Source organism: Peromyscus leucopus, chromosome 3, assembly GCF_004664715.2.
Source record: "Peromyscus leucopus breed LL Stock chromosome 3, UCI_PerLeu_2.1, whole genome shotgun sequence".
NCBI classification, from domain to species: Eukaryota; Metazoa; Chordata; class Mammalia; order Rodentia; family Cricetidae; genus Peromyscus; species Peromyscus leucopus.
The window spans coordinates 154,308,599-154,326,637 of record NC_051065.1 but is presented as its reverse complement, the minus strand read 5'-3'; the positions used below and the strand labels follow the sequence as shown (position 1 = coordinate 154,326,637).

Below are 18,039 nucleotides of genomic sequence, written 5' to 3'. Positions count from 1 at the left end.
AGGTCTTGCTCTTTCCACTCACATCTTAGTGATAATTTATGAAGCTTGATGAGACCTGAAGCCAAACCCTGAGAATTCTCACAGGAGAGTCAGCTTTGTTCTTTGCAGGAAAAGAGGAGACTTCACATCACTCTCATGGACACTCATGGCATCCTGATTCCTTGCCTCCCTGTTGGCTAGCTGGACAAGGAGACTGTCCATCTTGCCTGAAAATCACTTGAGATGGGTTGTTTTCTGCAGGGGAATCTGTTCCTGTGGCTAAAAGGGCTTGTTGGAACTACTTTATCCCTGTAAAGATAAAGATCCTTCATTCGCGTTGGAGGCTTCTTTAGTGTTTCCTATCCTCACTTGGACTGGAGGAAAAAGAATCAGGTTCAAACTTTACTCTGTGGTGGGTTTTCTTGGTGCCCAGTAACATGTGTGACAGATGAAGCGCTCTACTGCTCTGTGAGTGTAGGGAATGAAGGCACTTGTCTCTTTTGGATGTAAGCTATGGCAACACTACTATGTTTAATCTGTAGTGTATGCAGTGGAGGGATCACGATGGCTGAGGGAGTCAGTGTATAAAATTCTAGTGGAGAGTGCAGACACCTAGACCATCAAAGCAAACACTGATCCTTTTTATCCTGACTTATGTTCTCAGCCTCAGCTTTTCTTTCTCCCTTGCTGATGAACAGCTCACACTCTGGGCCACAGTGAGGAACACATAATGTCACATTTATTTCTCTTGATCCAAATCATAAATTGAGAAAAAAAATACTATTCAGTCTTTTATTCTCAAACAAAAATGAAATGAAACAAGCATATCGTGCTATTTCATTCATCCCAATGATTGGGGTATCCTGACCCTCAGATCCCAGGAAGACACTGAGATGAAGGACCAGCGTGTCCACCAGCACAGGTTCTGTCCTGAGTCTGCCCGTTGCCGTCCACCACTGCAACGCCATGCTCTTCTGTTCAAAGGACACTTGTCATCTTACAGAAGAGCAATATGACTTAAACTGTAGCTGACGCTTAGACAGTTTTCATAAGCATTCAATATTCTGGAAGTCTGGCAAAAAAGGGAATTCTTAGTTAAAAAAAGGGTGTATTCTTAACCCTTTAATGACCAAGGAATTGAAAAGGAGGAAAGCAGAAATGTGGTGGCATCCATGCTGGTTTTGTCTCCAGCCATAGTGCACACTGCCTGAAGAATAGAAGCGTGGCTGCTATTATTTGAACTAGATTTTCTTTAGCATTGAGATAACAAACATAGTTGAACATCAGTCATAGCACTTGTGCCCCAAACCACACATGGGCACTTGGACCAATGTTAGAGAGCCAGCTTCATCACAGGTCAACTGCACCTGTAATGGATCCTAGACCAAAGGTCAGTAGAGAATCTTGAGGGTTCATAAAAGAGGGAGTGACCCTTCCTTCTCGGGGAGGGGATGTTTGGAAAGAGGAGCAGATTAACCATTTGGCTTTTGAGAAGGAGGGCCTCCTGGCTGAGGAGGTTGTAGGAACTGCCCAAAAATCCTGATGTGACTTAGTGCATTTGCAGAGAGCTGGCTGTGGCGGTGTCTGTGTCCATTGCTGTGTCTGTGTATGTGTCCATTTCTGTGGCTGTGTCTGTGCCAATGTCTGTCTGTGTCCATGTTCGTGGATGTGTCTGTGCCAATGTCTGTGTCTGTGTCCATGGCCATGGCTGTGGCTGTGCCCTTGGCTGTGTCTGTGTCTGTGGCCATGGCTGTGCGTGGTTGTGTCTGTGCCTGTGTCTGTGGCCATGTCTGTGGCCATGACTGTGTCTGTGTCTGTGTCTGTGTCTGTGACTTTGAGGGCTAAGACAGGTAAGAAGAGGAGGAGACTTATTCTGTACTGTATGGAAGTATTTGCTCTACCATCAGTAAGGAGTTGCTGAATCATTAGAAGGAGCTCATATATACACACCTGCCTTTCAGGAAAGCTGCTCTAGAGAAAAATCAGAAAACACATGAGCAAAAGCAATGAACTGAAAACCAAGCTTGGTCTGCTATGCATGAGTTATTTTGCCTCCAGATACATAACCAAATGCCTCTTTATTAATTTTTGTGCTTTAACTCTTAATGATTGTGCATATTATTTTAAATTTCCCACTGTATTTAAAAGGTATCAGCAAGAGGCTGTCAATGTATCATTTTGATAAGTATCCAGCACTACATTGATAAACTCAACTTGGAGAGAATAGGTACCTTTGTAATTTCTAGGCCTAAATTATTTTGATCCGAGAGGATTTTTTGAAATTATTTACCCCAGAAAAATTTCCAGAAAGGAAAGTGTTGCTCAAATGGAAAACTCTCTCTCTCTCTCTCTCTCTCTCTCTCTCTCTCTCTCTCTCTCTCTCTCTCTCTCTCTCTCTGTGTGTGTGTTCATGTGTTCTGGTGCACTTGCGTGTGCTGATACCCATACTCCTGAGCCCAAATGCATATGGAGGCCAGAGGACAACTTTGGACACTATTCCTCAAGCCCCACCCTTCTGTTTTTGGAGGCCGTGTGAATGCTGTTAGTGAATGCTGATCAACTTACTGAGTTGATCAAGTCGTGGATGACAGAGAGGATCTTTGATTTAATTTGCTTCTCTTTGGCTGAGATTGATTGAAAATTAATGAACTTAATTGGTGACTTGCACTTATTTTTATGAACTGAATGATCACGTTCTTTGTTTTTATGTAGCAGTAGGGTGTTTGTCTTAGTATATTGCAATGAAGCTGTATGTTATCATTCATTAATGCCACATTTTCAGGAATGAATGAAACATGACAATGACTTTTCTTAAGAAACCTTTCACCTCTTTTTCTAGCCCTGGAATCTTATGAAAACATGGGTCAATAATCACCTAATAGTGTCTGCTATCCTTCTCAGTCAAGGACGATGAGAAACCAGACCCTGGTGACAGAGTTCATCCTTCAGGGCTTCTCTGAGCACCCTCAGTACCAGCTGCTCTTATTTATCTGTTTCCTCTCTCTCTACTCTGTGGCCCTCCTAGGTAATGTCCTTATCATCCTGGCCATCACCTGCAACCCTGGGCTCCACACCCCCATGTACTTTTTCTTGTTCAATTTGGCTACCATGGATATCATCTGCACCTCCTCCATTATGCCCAAGGCCCTGAAGGGTCTGGTGTCAGAGAGGAACCCCATCTCCTATGGCGGCTGCATGGCCCAGCTCTATTTCCTTACGTGGGCTGCATCCTCAGAGTTGCTCCTTCTCACGGTCATGGCCTATGACCGTTATGCAGCCATCTGCCATCCTCTGCATTATGGCACCATGATGAGCAAAGCATTTTGCAGCATGTTGGCTGCTGGAGTGTGGGCACTCTGTGCTTTCAACACAGCCATTCACACAGGACTGATGACACGCTTGAATTTCTGTGGCCCCAATGTCATTACACATTTCTTCTGTGAGGTACCGCCTCTCCTGCTTCTCTCCTGTAGCTCCACCTATGTGAACAGTATCATGATTGTCTTGGCTGATGCTTTTTATGGCGTATTGAACTTCCTGATGACCATTGTGTCATATGGCTTCATCATTTCCAGCATCCTGAAGATGCGGACCTCAGAAGGGAAACAGAAAGCCTTCTCTACCTGCTCTTCCCACCTCATTGTGGTGTGCATGTATTACACTGCTGTCTTCTATGCCTACATAAGCCCCGTCTCCAGCTACAACCCAGAGAAGAGCAAGTTGGCTGGTGTGCTGTACACCATGCTGAGCTCTACACTCAACCCTCTCATCTATACTTTGAGAAACAAGGAAGTCAAAGCCGCTCTCAGGAAACTTTTCCCTTTCCTCAAAAATTAAAATGTGATTCCCGAAGTTCTTCTCTTGGGGTTGGAGTTTCATTGTGGATTGGTTTCCCATGGGCAAATGGTGGGTTTTTTGTGTGCTGAAGAAGTAAGCTAACCTTTTCCACCCAGTGCAATGTCTTTGTAGATGACCTCAGAGCACTGGTCAACCGACATTGACTGATGGAAGAGTGTGGTTGAACGTGGGCTCACTGGACTCTAAGCCTGAGAAATGGGGTCTCTGGGCCTGACCCTAGGAAGATACAGTACTGTATTATCAGAGAAACAAAACCATTTAAGGGGACAGAAATGCTCCTGAGCCTTAGTCTCACAGCTGTATGGAAACGCCTTTCTTTTCTTTGGATATATAGCATCCATGTGGACATCACACTTAGAATTAAAGGGATATGTGTTAATGTGAACGATTGTTTCTGCTTTCCCCCTTTCCTCTCGCTAACATTAGACTCAAGGTGAAATAAAATTTAAAAACTCCATCTTGACCACATGATATGTGGTTTATACACTTAGAAAACTACCCAGGGTTTCTCACCTCTTGAGTCAGTCTTTGAATTGAGAGTCTGACCCACTTCATTGCCCTGGGCACAGGTGATATGAGTCAGCTGTAACAAAAGCACTGGAAGAAGGTTCAATTTGAACTCTAGTTTCCCTCGAGGCATAATAAAGACAAAAGTCAACCTAGGGCTTGAGTGAAATAACTGACAAAAAATGATATCAAGTGTTTTATGTAATAACACATCATTCTTAGTGAGTGTTCACTGAGGACCAGAGTAGTTGTGGAAACCTGAACATTACACTTCCTGGTTCACATTGGCTAGTGATGGCTGGCTGGACTACTGGGGTGAAATTGTATGAGACCACAGTTAACTCTCTGAAATGATCCAAAGGAGAGGAGCAACTGGTGTGGGTAGATGAGAGACCTTATCCCAGTGGTTGCTGGTGCCACAGGTGAACCTTGTGCATCTCAGTAACTTACAGGGGCTGAATACCACCATTTGTTTTCAAGAGAGGCCAAAGGGGAGAGTTCCCTGGAGATAGCAATTCAGCCTTCTCTTAGTCTGAGTCCTTCCCAGACCACGTTATCATCTTCTTTCAGTCCGGACATGTTTCTCCCATCTGCACATTCCAACAGGTCCATTTGTGTTCAGATCACTCTGTCCTCCTTGCCCAGCTGAACACTATTTTGATCTCTGCTTTATTTTGTTGCTTAAGCCTCTTTCTGTAGCTGTCTGGTGGAACGCCTCTGCCTTATTTCCTTGTATTGCAGGGACATATGTGTCTGTTTCCTCCAACAGCCTAGCAACTATGTCTTTGTTCTATTGTGGATCCCTTTGTAGGAACCAGTACAATTTCCCATAGGCAGGAGAGAATCAGTTCTTTTCATGTAGTGTTATCCCTTAAAATTAGTCCTGTCACCTAACATGAGGAGCCCTAAAGAGGAAGTAACAGATTCCATGTCACCCATGTCTCTGTTTTCTGTCCTTGATAACACAAATCAGTCCAGGTAAGCACATCTTTTCTTTGAACCATCCCCTGTCACAGGTCCTTAGTCTCTCGATGTTCTTGACCCAATTGAACCTCTTGATGTGGTAGAAACCAGACTGGTTTGCTAGTACCAGCTACTACCATACACAGAAAGTCTGGATGGAGGACCCAGGTGATGGGTCTTCATGTACAAGGTAAACTCTCTCTAAGCATGGTATGCAGACAATCAAAGGTTGCAATGTTTCCTCATTCTGGCTCCATGTCATATTCAAGAACTAAGTGAAGCAACTTAGAGCTCAGCAGTAGATGATTCGAAGGCTCAGAGCTCAGCAGTAGATGATTCAAAGGCTCAGGATTTGATCTCCAGCACTGGAAATCAGACAGAGAAACACACACACACACACACACACACACACACACACACACACACACACAGAAAACCCAGTCTCTTGGTCTTGCTTTGTCCGTTATAAGGGTGTGAATGCCTCATGACTCCAGCAGGTTAGAATTCCCAACCTCCTGCATCTGAACCTATCCAAAGGATCAGGAGAAAGTGAGCTGACTACAAGCATCCATCTTCCTCTGTTTTTTGAATGCAGATGCAATGTGACCAGCTGCCTCATGCTCCTGCCTCCCTGCCTTCCATGCCATGATGGACTGTACCTTGGTACTGTACTGTGAGCAAAAATAAACCCACCATTCTATAAGTTTCTTTTGTAAAGTGCTCATTATGCCAATGAGAAAAGTAACTATTACATACGTTCATTGAAATCTATGTGAAATTCAGGAAAGAAATCTTTTAAATGTACAACGCAAGAAAGATTTCATTTATTTTACAACTTTCCAGACATATAAGATGGCACACTAGGGAGAAATTCTGTAACTGTAATCACTGTGGAAATACTTTATTGTTCCAGCTTATTTACTTGAATGTAAGTCAGGTTTGAAAATTCTCACATTGTTTCACCTTTACAAAAATCAAATATCAAAGCTACAGGAAAAATGGTCATGAAAAACACTTCCAAATCATCTGAAAATGACCACTGGAAAAAAATGTATTATAGTAACCCAATATAAATTAATTTATGTACGATGTTGGAGAACATGTGTAATGTGAAAGAAATGTTGTAAAAACACTGTTTCTCTTATCACATGATTTTGTGTTAGTGTGTATTAATTGTGCTAATTTTGGGCTTCATTATGGCGTTTTCAAACATGCTTGTTTATGTATTTGGTCATATACAATCCTTAATTTGTAAAGTAGATTTTTGGGTGGTAGAATTCCTTTTTCATGGTTATAATATTTAAGAAACATGTGTAATTGAAAAAAGAGAAAGAAACATGTATAAGTCTAGTGCATGTGATTTTTATTTAAATCACCCAATAAAATTTTTCCATTTTGAGAAAATAATGTGTATGACTCTGTAATTGTTACAGGAAAGGAACAATATTCCAACATGCTACCATGGACCTCTTTCAGTTGCAAAAGATGCAGGCTCCCTTCTCTCAACCATCCCCTTGTCACAGACAAAATGTACAAAGAATGGATTTCAAAAGACATTTATTTGTGTAAAGAAACAGCAGGAATTTGATAAGTTAGACAGAAGTGGGAGTGAGAAAGAGGCTATGGAGAAAGAATAAGAGGGAAGGACAGAGACATGGGAGTGGATATGGTAGAAGTCTGTGACATGCTAGAAAAGTCTAGATTTATATATATCAAAAAAGCAAAACATCTATTGCTTGGTTTCCTCCTCTAGAAAATTCACTTCTGAGTCAGCCATCACCACACAAGACATTCAGTACTTGGAAGACACCATCTAAGACATAATCCAGGGTGGCTGCGTGGAGGTTCAGAAAGAGGCTGGAGGTACCCTAGTTCTTTGTTTCTGTTTTGCCCAGGCCCCAGACATGCGAATGAGGAAGGTTTTTAATACTTCCAGCTCAAGCTCCAGCCATTGCTGATCACAGCCTTGTGAGAACCCCTGAGTAGAAACAACCTGAACCATCGGATGAGCCCAGTCAGCTCTCAAAATCCGAGGAAAAGTAGGAAAAGGGGTTTGTTTTGTGTTTTGATTTGTGCTATTTGGAATGCATTGTCCAGAAGTCAAGACCCCCCATCCCTTGGTCTTTCACTGAATATTATTTGTACTGTCCTAATACTCTTGGGTGTGGAGTCTGTAATGGAGCACAGCTGGACTACCATGAATTACATCCTTAAACAAAACTGGCACTCCCTCCTCCCACATCTACAAATTGCCAGCATCTCCTCAGCTAGGGATGGCACTTTATGCTCACCACCACCCCCTTGCTGGGATTTTGTCTCATTTGAGCTTGTGTAGGTCAGAACTACATCAAGTTGATACGGACAATTTCCCTCTTATGTCCAGAAAACACTTTCCCTGTAGTCCTCCACCATCTCTGGCTTGCATAATCTTTCCAAACCCTCTTCCATGATGATCCATGAACTTTCAGAAGAGGGGTTTGCTATAGATATCCCATTTGTTGTTGAGCACCCTGTAGTTCTTATTCTGTGCATGATGCCCAGTTGTGGGTCTATGTGTTCATTGCCATCTATTGCAAGAAGATTCTTTGGTGAGGGCTGAGAGATGCACTAATCTATGGGCGTGGTGGTTTGAGTAAGACTGGTTTCCATTGGCTCATAGGTTTGAGTGCTTGGTCACCAGGGAGTGGCAGTATAAGAGGGCGTGACCTTGTTAGAGTTGGGGTGGCCTTGTCAGAGGAAGTGTGTCACTGAGGGTGGGTTTTGAGCTCTCCAGAAGCCCAAGACAGGACCAGTGTCTCCCTCTTTCTACTGCTTGCAGATCTGGATGTAAAACTCTCAGCTACCTCTCCAGCACCATATCTGCCTAGGTGACACCATACTCCCTGCCATGACAACGTGGTCTAAACCCCTGGAACTACCTATGCCGAAAATTGTCCATCTCTCTTAGATTTTCCTGTTTTGTGGAGTACAGGTTTTTGAAGTATGATCTGATGATTCTCTGGATTTCCTCAATATCAGTTGTTATGTCTCCCTTTTCATTTCTGATTTTTATTAATTTGGATGCTCTCTCTCTCTCTGCCTTTTGGTTAGTCTGGATAAAGACTAGATAGTAAGAAGGACCCTAGGAAAGACACAGGAATCACCCAGTGATGGAGAAATGGATGAGATCTACATGAGCAAGCTAGGGGTGGGGATGGGGGGTTAATAGAGGGCAAGGAATGGGGGAATGAGAGTTTAGGGGAGTGGGAGGTTCGAGCTGGATCAGGAACGGAGTGGGAGAACAAGGAAAGAGATACCATGATAAATGAAGGCACCATGGGAATAGGGAGAAGCAGAGTACTAGGGAGGTCCTCAGGAATCCACAAAGATGACTCCACCATAGACTACTGGCAATGGTTGAGAGGGTGCCTGAGCTGACCTACTCTGGTGATTGGATAGCTGAATACCCTAACTGTCATCATAAAACCCTCGTCCAGTGATTGATGGAAGCAGATGCAGAGATCCACGGCTGGGTGCCAGGCAAAGCTCCAGGAGTCCAATAGATAAGAGAGAGGAGGGATTCAATGAGCAAGAGATATTGAGACCATGATTGGAAAGAGTACAGAGACAACTAGCCAAACTAGTGGAAACACATGAACTGTGAACCAATAGCTGAGGAACCCCCATGGAACCGGACTAGGCCATCTAGATAAGTGAGACAGTTGTTTGGCTTGAACTGTTTGGGGGGCTCCCATGCAGTGGGACCAGAACCTGTCCCTAGTGCATGAGCTGGCCTTTTGGAGCCTCATGCCTATGGTGAGACACTTTGTGCAGCCTTGGTGCAGGAGAAGGGCTTGGACCTGCCTCAACGGAGTGTACTGGGCTCTGCTGACTCCCCATGGGAGACCTTGCCTTGGAGGAGGTGGGAACGGGGGTGGGGTGGGTAGGAAGGCTGGGGTTGGGAAGAGGGAGGACGGGGGAATCTGTGGTTGATATGTAAAATGAATAGAAAAATCTCTTAATAAAAAAAGGATGACTTCCATTTAGTCTGTCAGTCCTCAATCCATCCATTCCTGAGTAATTAATGCCAATGAAACATTTCCAGATAAAGAGTTCACATGATTAGCGGTGTGCATCTGCTGAACCAAGGCAGTGCTGATCCTATGATGGCTATTAAAGCAGTAATATCAAGAATGAGTGTAGCAATGAATCTTTTGGGCTGTGAGAGAGATTTAGCAACTCATTCTAATGCAAATATAGCTGGATCTTCATACTAGGGCAGGGAAAGATTAACTGGGTAACAGCATGTATGATGGTTGATGAACAATAAGGAAAGCATTGGGATTTGTGGTAGAGTTAATACTGTTTGTTAAATAACAGTTTTTACAGGAAATGTTATATATAGATCCATTTGTAACAATATTCATACGTCCTGTCTCTCCTGGATATAAAACAGCAAAAGATGACACAACTCAAGACTGAATTCCAAGAGATAAAGAATCAGATTGTGAAGGCAATTTAAAGTTAGTATAATCAAGGGCAGCAAATAGCCGACACAATTGAATTTGGGGCTTAGGGGAGTAGGAAGGCAGGGCCACATCTGTGTGATTGGCCCAGCCAAACAGGGCCCATTGTGCTACAGCAGATTCTAGAGAGGTATAAGCCTTTAGAAGAGTTGCCATGGTCATGGTGTTTCTTCACAGCACTAGAACACCAATTAGACAATGGGTATAGAGATAAGCCATTGGGACTTATTTTAAAACAACACTCACTTATCAAAATAATGGTAGTAGGTTCTCCCCTACAGAGAATAACAATGACAGTATAGGTTCCATCTTGTGGAGCAGGCTCTACATCAAATCAGAAAGCAGCCAGTCACTCCATGACATTTGAGCTACCATTGCATGAGTGGGCAAATCTTGCCAAGCCGGTCATTATTGTAGTTCTTACAACTCACAACTGGGTAAGACTGATGATTGCTTTCCTCTTCTGGTATTGTTAATGGCGCTTTTCACCACTATGAAAGCTGGCCTGTAGGAATAAAGCTTCCAGGTGAGCACCAGCCTGATTTCTCAAATATGTAGCATTTTCAGCAATAGGGACTTACAATCAGCTTATGGATTGCAGTCAAGAGCAATGGCAATATCTGGTGATGTTTGTAGTTATGGAACCCTACTGGCAAATAACTCAAGTAGGAACAATTCATTCTTGGTACCAAGTATTTTATTTGCTAGCGTAGTATCTAGCAGGAGTGTTGTCCCCCACACCCAATTTCTTCATTATAAGGTATCTCCATTTAAACAATATATATATATATATATATATATATATATATATATATATATATATGTTTTAGGAAGCTTCTACAGCAGTAGGTTTCTACATGAGTTTTTAAAAGAAAAGACTTCTAGTGTTCTTCCCCATATTCTCTTCTTTACTTTTCTCCCATCTCCCACCCCATCTATTCTTTCCTGTTACATTATTCCCCTTTTGTGGGGCATTTACCCACCAACCCCACAGTTCCCCAGAGTTTTCTTGAGTGCGAGCACCAGGAAATATTAGATAGAAGGATTTATATTGCAGAGATAAACAGATAGAAAATAAAGGACAGCCTTGAGAGGGCCTGGAAACTTTTCCAACGGGCCCTGGCTGTCTCTGTCCCAGGGGATTGATAGAGACACCAAAGGGTGGAGCAAAAGACCTCCCCCCAGCACAGCCAAGTGCAGACCATCTCAGACACCTGCACTCAGGCCCATGGTCCTAATCATCCTCTCTATGCAGACCTGCTGGGTAAAGCCACGAGGAACCTGAAAAACGGGCTCCCCCACCCTTTAACCATTTAAACCACTGTCTCCCTTTCCCATTGTCCTTTTCTACATTTCTAATTCTTATGGGTATTCCAAACAAAACACACATATCTAAACTTTCAAAACTAATATACACAAAGAGAGGAAACATGTAATGTTTTTTTCTAGGTCCGGGTTAGCTCACTTGGGATGATTTTTTCCAGCTCCATCCATTTACCTGTGAATTTCATAATTTTATTTTTTAGTCAACTGAATAGTATTCTGTAGTGTAAATGTATCACATTTTCATTATCCATTCATCAGTCAATGGTCATCTATATTGCTTCCTACTGGCTGTTGTGAAAGAGCAGCAATGATTGCTAATGAGAAAGTATCTTAGTAGGATATAGAGTCCTTTGGGTATATGTCCAAGATTTGTGCATTAGGTATGGTTTCTATTGCTGTGATGAAATACTATGACCTTGACCAAAAGCAAGTAGAGAAGAAATGGTTTATTTCAGTTTACAACTGAGAGACATCAGGGCAGGAACTAAGGTAGGAATCTGGAGGCATATACTGCAACAGAGGCCATGGAGGGATGTTGCTTAAAGGCATTCTCTCCATGGCTTGCTCAGCCTGCTTTCTTATACAGCCTGGGGTCACTTACCAAGGAATGGCACAATCTATATGTTCTGGACTCTCTGACATCAGTCACTGATTAGGAAAATGCACCACAGCTTGCCTACAGGCCAATCTTTTGGAAGAATTTTCCCAGTTGTGTTTTCCTCTCAGAAAGCTTTAGCTTGTATTATGTGGAAATAAATGAGGCAGCACAATCAACTCCTTGTGAATTTGATCCTCAATCACATCAATATTCAACTTGAACCTTTCCTTTCTCATTTGTCCCCAAGATGACATGTTAATATCACAATATATTGCCTTGGCCAACCTTGATGTGATGGTTTTTGTTCTTATTATATTTTATTTTGCTATATTTTGTTTTATCTCTTAGAAGCCTGTTCTTTTTCTAAACAGCGACAGAAGGGGAGTGGATCTGGATAGAAGGGCAGGGGGGGGGGACTGGGAGGAGCAAAGCGAGGGAAAACTGTAATCAGGGTATATTGTATGAAAAAAGAATCTATTTTCAATAAAAGGGCAAAAACTTAAGATTAAAAAATATCACAATATAAAACAGTCCTACTTTTAAAAGTCCCACAGTCTTTAAAATTTAAACACTTGAAAAGTTTAGTGTTAAGATATTCAAAGTTGCTTTCAAAGTTTCAAGTTTCTCTAAAATATCCAAAATCTCACCCAAATCCATGTTGATGCCCATGGGCCATGCTGCCATGACGGGCCATGATGATCTGAGTGGCCTACACTGTCACCTGAGGCCATGGTGATGTCTGAGTTCATGTTGCTGCTGAGGACCATGTTTGGGTCCATGGTCCTACTCCAGTAGGAGTCTGTATAGATGTCCATGGCCCATGTTACCACTGAAGGCCATGTGGCTTTCCATGACCTGAGCTGCCACCTGAAGCCATGCTGACATCTGTGGACCATTCACTACTGGGTGGAGAGACATATTGATATCTGAGGTCATAGGGATGCCAAGGGCCTGTGCTGCTGCTAAGAGTTGTGATGGTATCCATGGACTGTGAGGAAGCACAGGGCCATGTTGATGTCCATGGTCTGTACTGCCACAGAGATTATGCTGAGGTCCTTGACATGTGCTGACACTGGAGACCATGTGGATGTCTGTGGCCCACACTGTTACCAGAGACCTGTGCTCCTGCTGACTGTAAAGGGCAAGGAAGCTACCTTTGACATGCTATCGATGACTGCAGACTCACAGTTGAGAGAGACATGGAAGGCTTCTGTGATAAACCCTACCCCATCCCTGCCTCCTGCCAAAAAAAAGGACAGTTTAGACAGAAAGTGATCAAAGAGAACTCGTGTGAATTGTGGTAAGGATGCTGAAATGTAGTTCTCCATAATTGATGGGCTTCTGGCAGGGGTGTTAGTGGGGGGACTCAGTTTTCTTTAATGGGCTAGCCACCAGAAGTTTGACCACACTCCAGTGAGTACATGGGCAACACAAATTAGACTTGTTTTCTTTTTCTTCTTTTTTTGGTGGGGAGGTCCCAAGGGGTTGGGAGGGTGCAGATCTGGGAGGACTTGTAAGTGAGGGTGCTGGGTGTTCATGATGTGAAGTTCCCAAATAAATAATATAAATATTATGGAAAAAATCCAAAGCCTCACTAAAATTTTGAAGTCTCTCTAAAATTCTAAAGTCTCTTTTAATCAGGTATCCTGTAAGATTAAAAACAAGTTAAATTATTCTAAGAGAGAAGAACTAGGACTCAGTCACAATCAAATTAAAGAAAACTTAACTCTCAACAATATAAAAGGTCTGGTGCTTGATGTCTGGTACCCAAAGACAATCCTATGTCTCCCAAAGACATCATTTATCAGCTCTGCCATCTACAGAACATGCAGCTTTCTCCCAGGCACAGATACCTCTACTCAACAGCTGCTTCTGCCCTTGGCAATTGTCCCATGAAGTGGCATCTCCAAAGCATGGTGGTCTCCACTGCAACTGGGCACCTTCTCCAAGAGCCTCTCCTGGGCTCTCTTCAGGAAACCTACCACATTGTGCCAACTTCAGCTGATCTCCATGACCCCTTCATGCCTTCAAAATCAGTATCATCTGGGTGATTCTTATGCTACCATATTCTATTGGTAGCATGAGGTGCAAATTTAGCCACCTTCTGAACACAAGTCTGTGTGCTAATTGAGGAAACACTTCCCAGAGACTTCTTCATCTTAATGATTCTGGTCTCTTCTTAATAAGAGCTGATTCTTTAGCCCCAGCTGACAAGTATCAATTGTCTCAGTAAAGCAGAGGTTTCACTTTAGTAGTTCTTAATTTAAAGAATCAACTGCCCTGATAAAGCTTTTAAGGAACTCTCAGACTTCTCTTTGAAACACCACAAGCTAGGCTTCCTTGTTCTGCACTGCTCTCAACAATATCTTCTATGTTCCTTTAGAATACTCCACCAAGCTCTGAGTACCCACTCAGTGGCTTTTTCAACTCAAAAATTCCACAGTTCTCCCCAAAAGACTCAGTCAGGTTTGTTACAAGTAATACCCCATTCCTGGTATCAATTCCTGTCTTAGTCATGGTTTTATTGCTGTGACAAAATACCATGGCAGTGGTAACTTGTAAAGGAAAAGGTTTGTTTTGTCTTATATCTCCAGGTAACAGTTCATAACTGAGGGAAGAACCTGAAAGGCAAGAACTGAAGCAGAAGCCATGGAGGAGTGCTGCTTACTGGCTTGTTCAGCCTACTTTTTTTTTTTTAAATAGTACTCAGGACCATCAGCTCAGGTGTGCCATGCCCCACAGTGAGCTGGACCTCTCCTATATCAATCATCGATCAAGAAAATGTTCCACAGACAAGAGGCCAGTCTGGTGGGGCATTTTCTCAGCTGAGGTTCCCTCTAGCTTGTGTCAAGTTGACATAAAACTAGCCAGGATAATGGGATATTTGTGCTATGTTAGATGTGGTTATGATATTGTTGTTGTCTTCCTTTGGAAGTTAAACATGATGTAAGATTTTATTGGGTGTTATCTTGACAAAAGGTGGACTTTTAGAGGTTAATTTTTTTATGTCAACTTGTTTGGATCTGGAATCTACTAAGAATCATACCTCTGGGTAGCTCTGTGGGGATATTTTCTGTTTTCACTGAGAGAGGAAGAGCCTTTAGCATCTTCTGGTGTTAGCCAATATACAAAGAGGACGGAAGGAAAAGCAGTTCTTTGGGCTGCTTTCCTTCACCTCTTGCTGGTGAATACATCCACCCTGTTGTCACACAGCTGGGTGTACTTCAGAACTCAGCTTCAGCAGCTTTCCAATGTGGACTGAAGACCAACAGGTCTCCAGGAATTCTCCAGGCTTTCACAGCACCAAATTAGAACTGCAAAGGCAACAGGTATGGTAGACTGAGCACATCCTGGGTTCTCAGCCTCTAGTGTGAAGCCAGCCATTGTGGAGCTACTCACACGTATTGTGTGAGCCAATCTAGTGACTTCTCTGTGTAACAAGTGTTGATTCTTTTACTGCTCTTTCTCTAGAGAAATCTGACTTATAGAGTGGTCCAATGATCCAGTTCTCTATGTGACTTTTAAAAAATAAATCAAGGCGTGCTATCTAGCTATCCAGTCCCGGCTGGCTTGGATTCACTGTGAATCTCAGGCTGGCCTCAAGCTCCTGCCTTAGTCACATGAATACATGGATTATAAGCATGTGCCATATTAGCTAGCTCCATTTGACCTTTCACTCCTACATTAACAATATTATGCAATTTGGAAATTAATGAACTTTGGGGGATTATATGTACTTCATTTTAAAATATTTTCAAGAAGACATTTGGTAGCGCATATTATATTTTTGTACACAATGAAAGGACAACCATTATATTTACTATTCATTGTATATTATCAGATACAATAATACATTATACAAATTTACTATTATTATTACTATTAATTGAGTGATATTCCATTCACAACCATGTTAAATTACCAATCATGAGGGATCCTAGAGTGACACAGGTCTGTAGATGGCTTTGTTCCATCTACTAATGATACTTAGTGTCTCTTGGTGCCACCCACTGGACCTGGTAGACCTTGATTAGTATCAAGAGACAGTTCAATGTTAAGCATATGTTGGGACAAATTCCTGTCCCTTTCATTTCTGCTCCTGGTGGTGTAAGTATCCTTCTCAGTCTGGGAACATGTACGTGTTGGGTGGCAGTGGTGGTGGTGGTGGTGGTGGGAATAGCAGATCCGGTGCCTTGGAAAGCACTTCAGAGAAACACTATCTCTGTAGACTCTATCTTTGTATGCTATTTTGAGTGATGAGTCATTTGCCTTGTATCCTGACTGGAGCAGCGGGGGTGCTTGCTGATGCTGGAGCATGCAAGATAGGATGGGGTGTGGGGGCCTGGAGGCTCACGAAAGCTTTTTGGGAATTCCAGGGGAACTCATTTCCCACTTCTCAGAGAACAATGAGATGTGTGTCCTTGTTTTCCCACGGTGTCACCATGTAAGATGTCCACTGAGATCTAAGTTTGGTTTATCCAGTTCTCAGGCTGTTAACTGAATGGAGAAGAACTAGGAGATGTAATGCACATGTTGAGTTTATCTCTTGAAAATTATGAACGTTTGTTTATTTACGCATGTTTTAGACCAATGTGTTGAATTTTTCCTGAGAGTGAAAATAGCAGAGTTCTGGTTGTTGTGGCTGCCCGTGGCAGGGGCGTGTCCTCAGTGTGAGTGTTGTGGCAGGGTTGTGTCCTCAGTGTGAGTGTTGTGGCAGGGGCGTGTCCTCAGTGTGAGTGTTGTGGCAGGGTTGTGTCCTCAGTGTGAGTGTTGTGGCAGGGGCGTGTCCTCAGTGTGAGTGTTGTGGCAGGGGCGTGTCCTCAGTGTGAGTGTTGTGGCAGGGATGTGTCCTCAGTGTGAGTGTTGTGGCAGGGGCGTGTCCTCAGTGTGAGTGTTGTGGCAGGGGTGGGTGTGTCCTCAGTGTGAGTGTTGTGGCAGGGGTGTGTCCTCAGTGTGAGTGTTGTGGCAGGGGTGTGTCCTCAGTGTGAGTGGAGCCTCTTGCCATTTGCTTGCTGTAAACGGCAGCGGTGCTTGTCTTCCACTGAGCTTCTCTACGGCACTGATAACAAGAGTGAGAGTATTTGGTTGTTTCAACTGAGCTGGCTAACCCAGCCAGTGGGCCCCTGGGATCTGCCTGTCTTTGCCCCAACCGATGCCGGAGTTATAGATGTGCTTTACCACTCCTGGCTTTTTACAAGGGTGCTGGGAATCTGAACTCACACTTGGATAGCAATCACTTCACCTGCTGGCCACGTGCCCAGCATCCTGGACATCCTTAAATGTCTGGACTAAGCAGATCAGTTAATAGAATTTCCCCCCGGACTAACCATCAAGCACGGGATGGAGGGGAAATACTTCTCTTTCACTGTCGATCTGGGGCTCTAGTTGAGAGCAGCCAGATATGAACCTTTGGCAATCCAAGTGGAGTTAATTATGTGGCTCTTCTAATCTAATTCACTTCTTAGGACTGCAGATGGTTCTACGAGACCCCAGGATATTTTGCTAATGATAATATGGCTAAACATGGAAACAAAGGCTAAGGTACGATGAGTGAATATATTTTGTGGGATTATTGGCTTCGTAAGTTAAAATTTTTGAAGATTTGTTTTTATTTTATGTGTATTGAATATTTTGCTTTTCCTGGTGCTCTCAGAGGTCAGAAGAGGGCATGGGTTCCCTGGAACTGGAGTTACGGATGATTGAGAGTTAATATGTGGGTTCTGGGAACTGACCCCAGGTCCTCTGCATAAGCATCAAATGCCCTTAACTGCTGAGCCATCTCTCTTGTACCTATGACTTAGATTTTGTTTTGTCTGGCTTGTTTCGTTTTCTTTCATTTCACACATGTTAAGAAGGTACACTACCTCCAAGCTACACCCCCAGCTCTGGGTTGATTTTTAAGGTGTAATTTTCCTTTTTGCAATATTTATCTGTGCCTGTATGACATGAAAGCTATTTTGCCAGAAATATGTATTATGACTAAATAGATAAAAGAGTGTAACCTTGTTCTAAGTAGGCAGTGAACCACATGGGAAAATCACCAACACTGTTGAATGACATTATCCTTAATGAAGGTGTGTGTGGCACATGCAATTTTTCTACAGCTAGTATTTCAGGGTACATGCAATGTAAAGACAGTCATCACTTAATGTCAGTTATTTTTCCTTAACAATGGGCACAATGCCATATTGAATGCACTGTTTACACAGTCCATTGCCTTCCCATGTCATTCACAGTTTAAGTAACACACAGTTCTCCACCTTTCAGTCACAGTTCTGCAAAAGCCCTCAGGGACAGGCTGAA

The 18,039-nt window shown here is 43.0% G+C and overlaps 1 protein-coding gene across 1 annotated transcript; it reads left to right on the top strand.

The window, feature by feature from the left end:
• Positions 1–2,830: 2,830 nt before the first annotated feature.
• On the top strand, positions 2,831–3,816 carry LOC114689677 (olfactory receptor 13A1). Its single transcript, XM_028864083.1, is given in 2 exon segments — positions 2,831–2,867; positions 2,870–3,816. Coding segments are annotated over 2 exon segments (984 nt in total).
• The last annotated feature ends 14,223 nt before the right edge of the window (positions 3,817–18,039 follow it).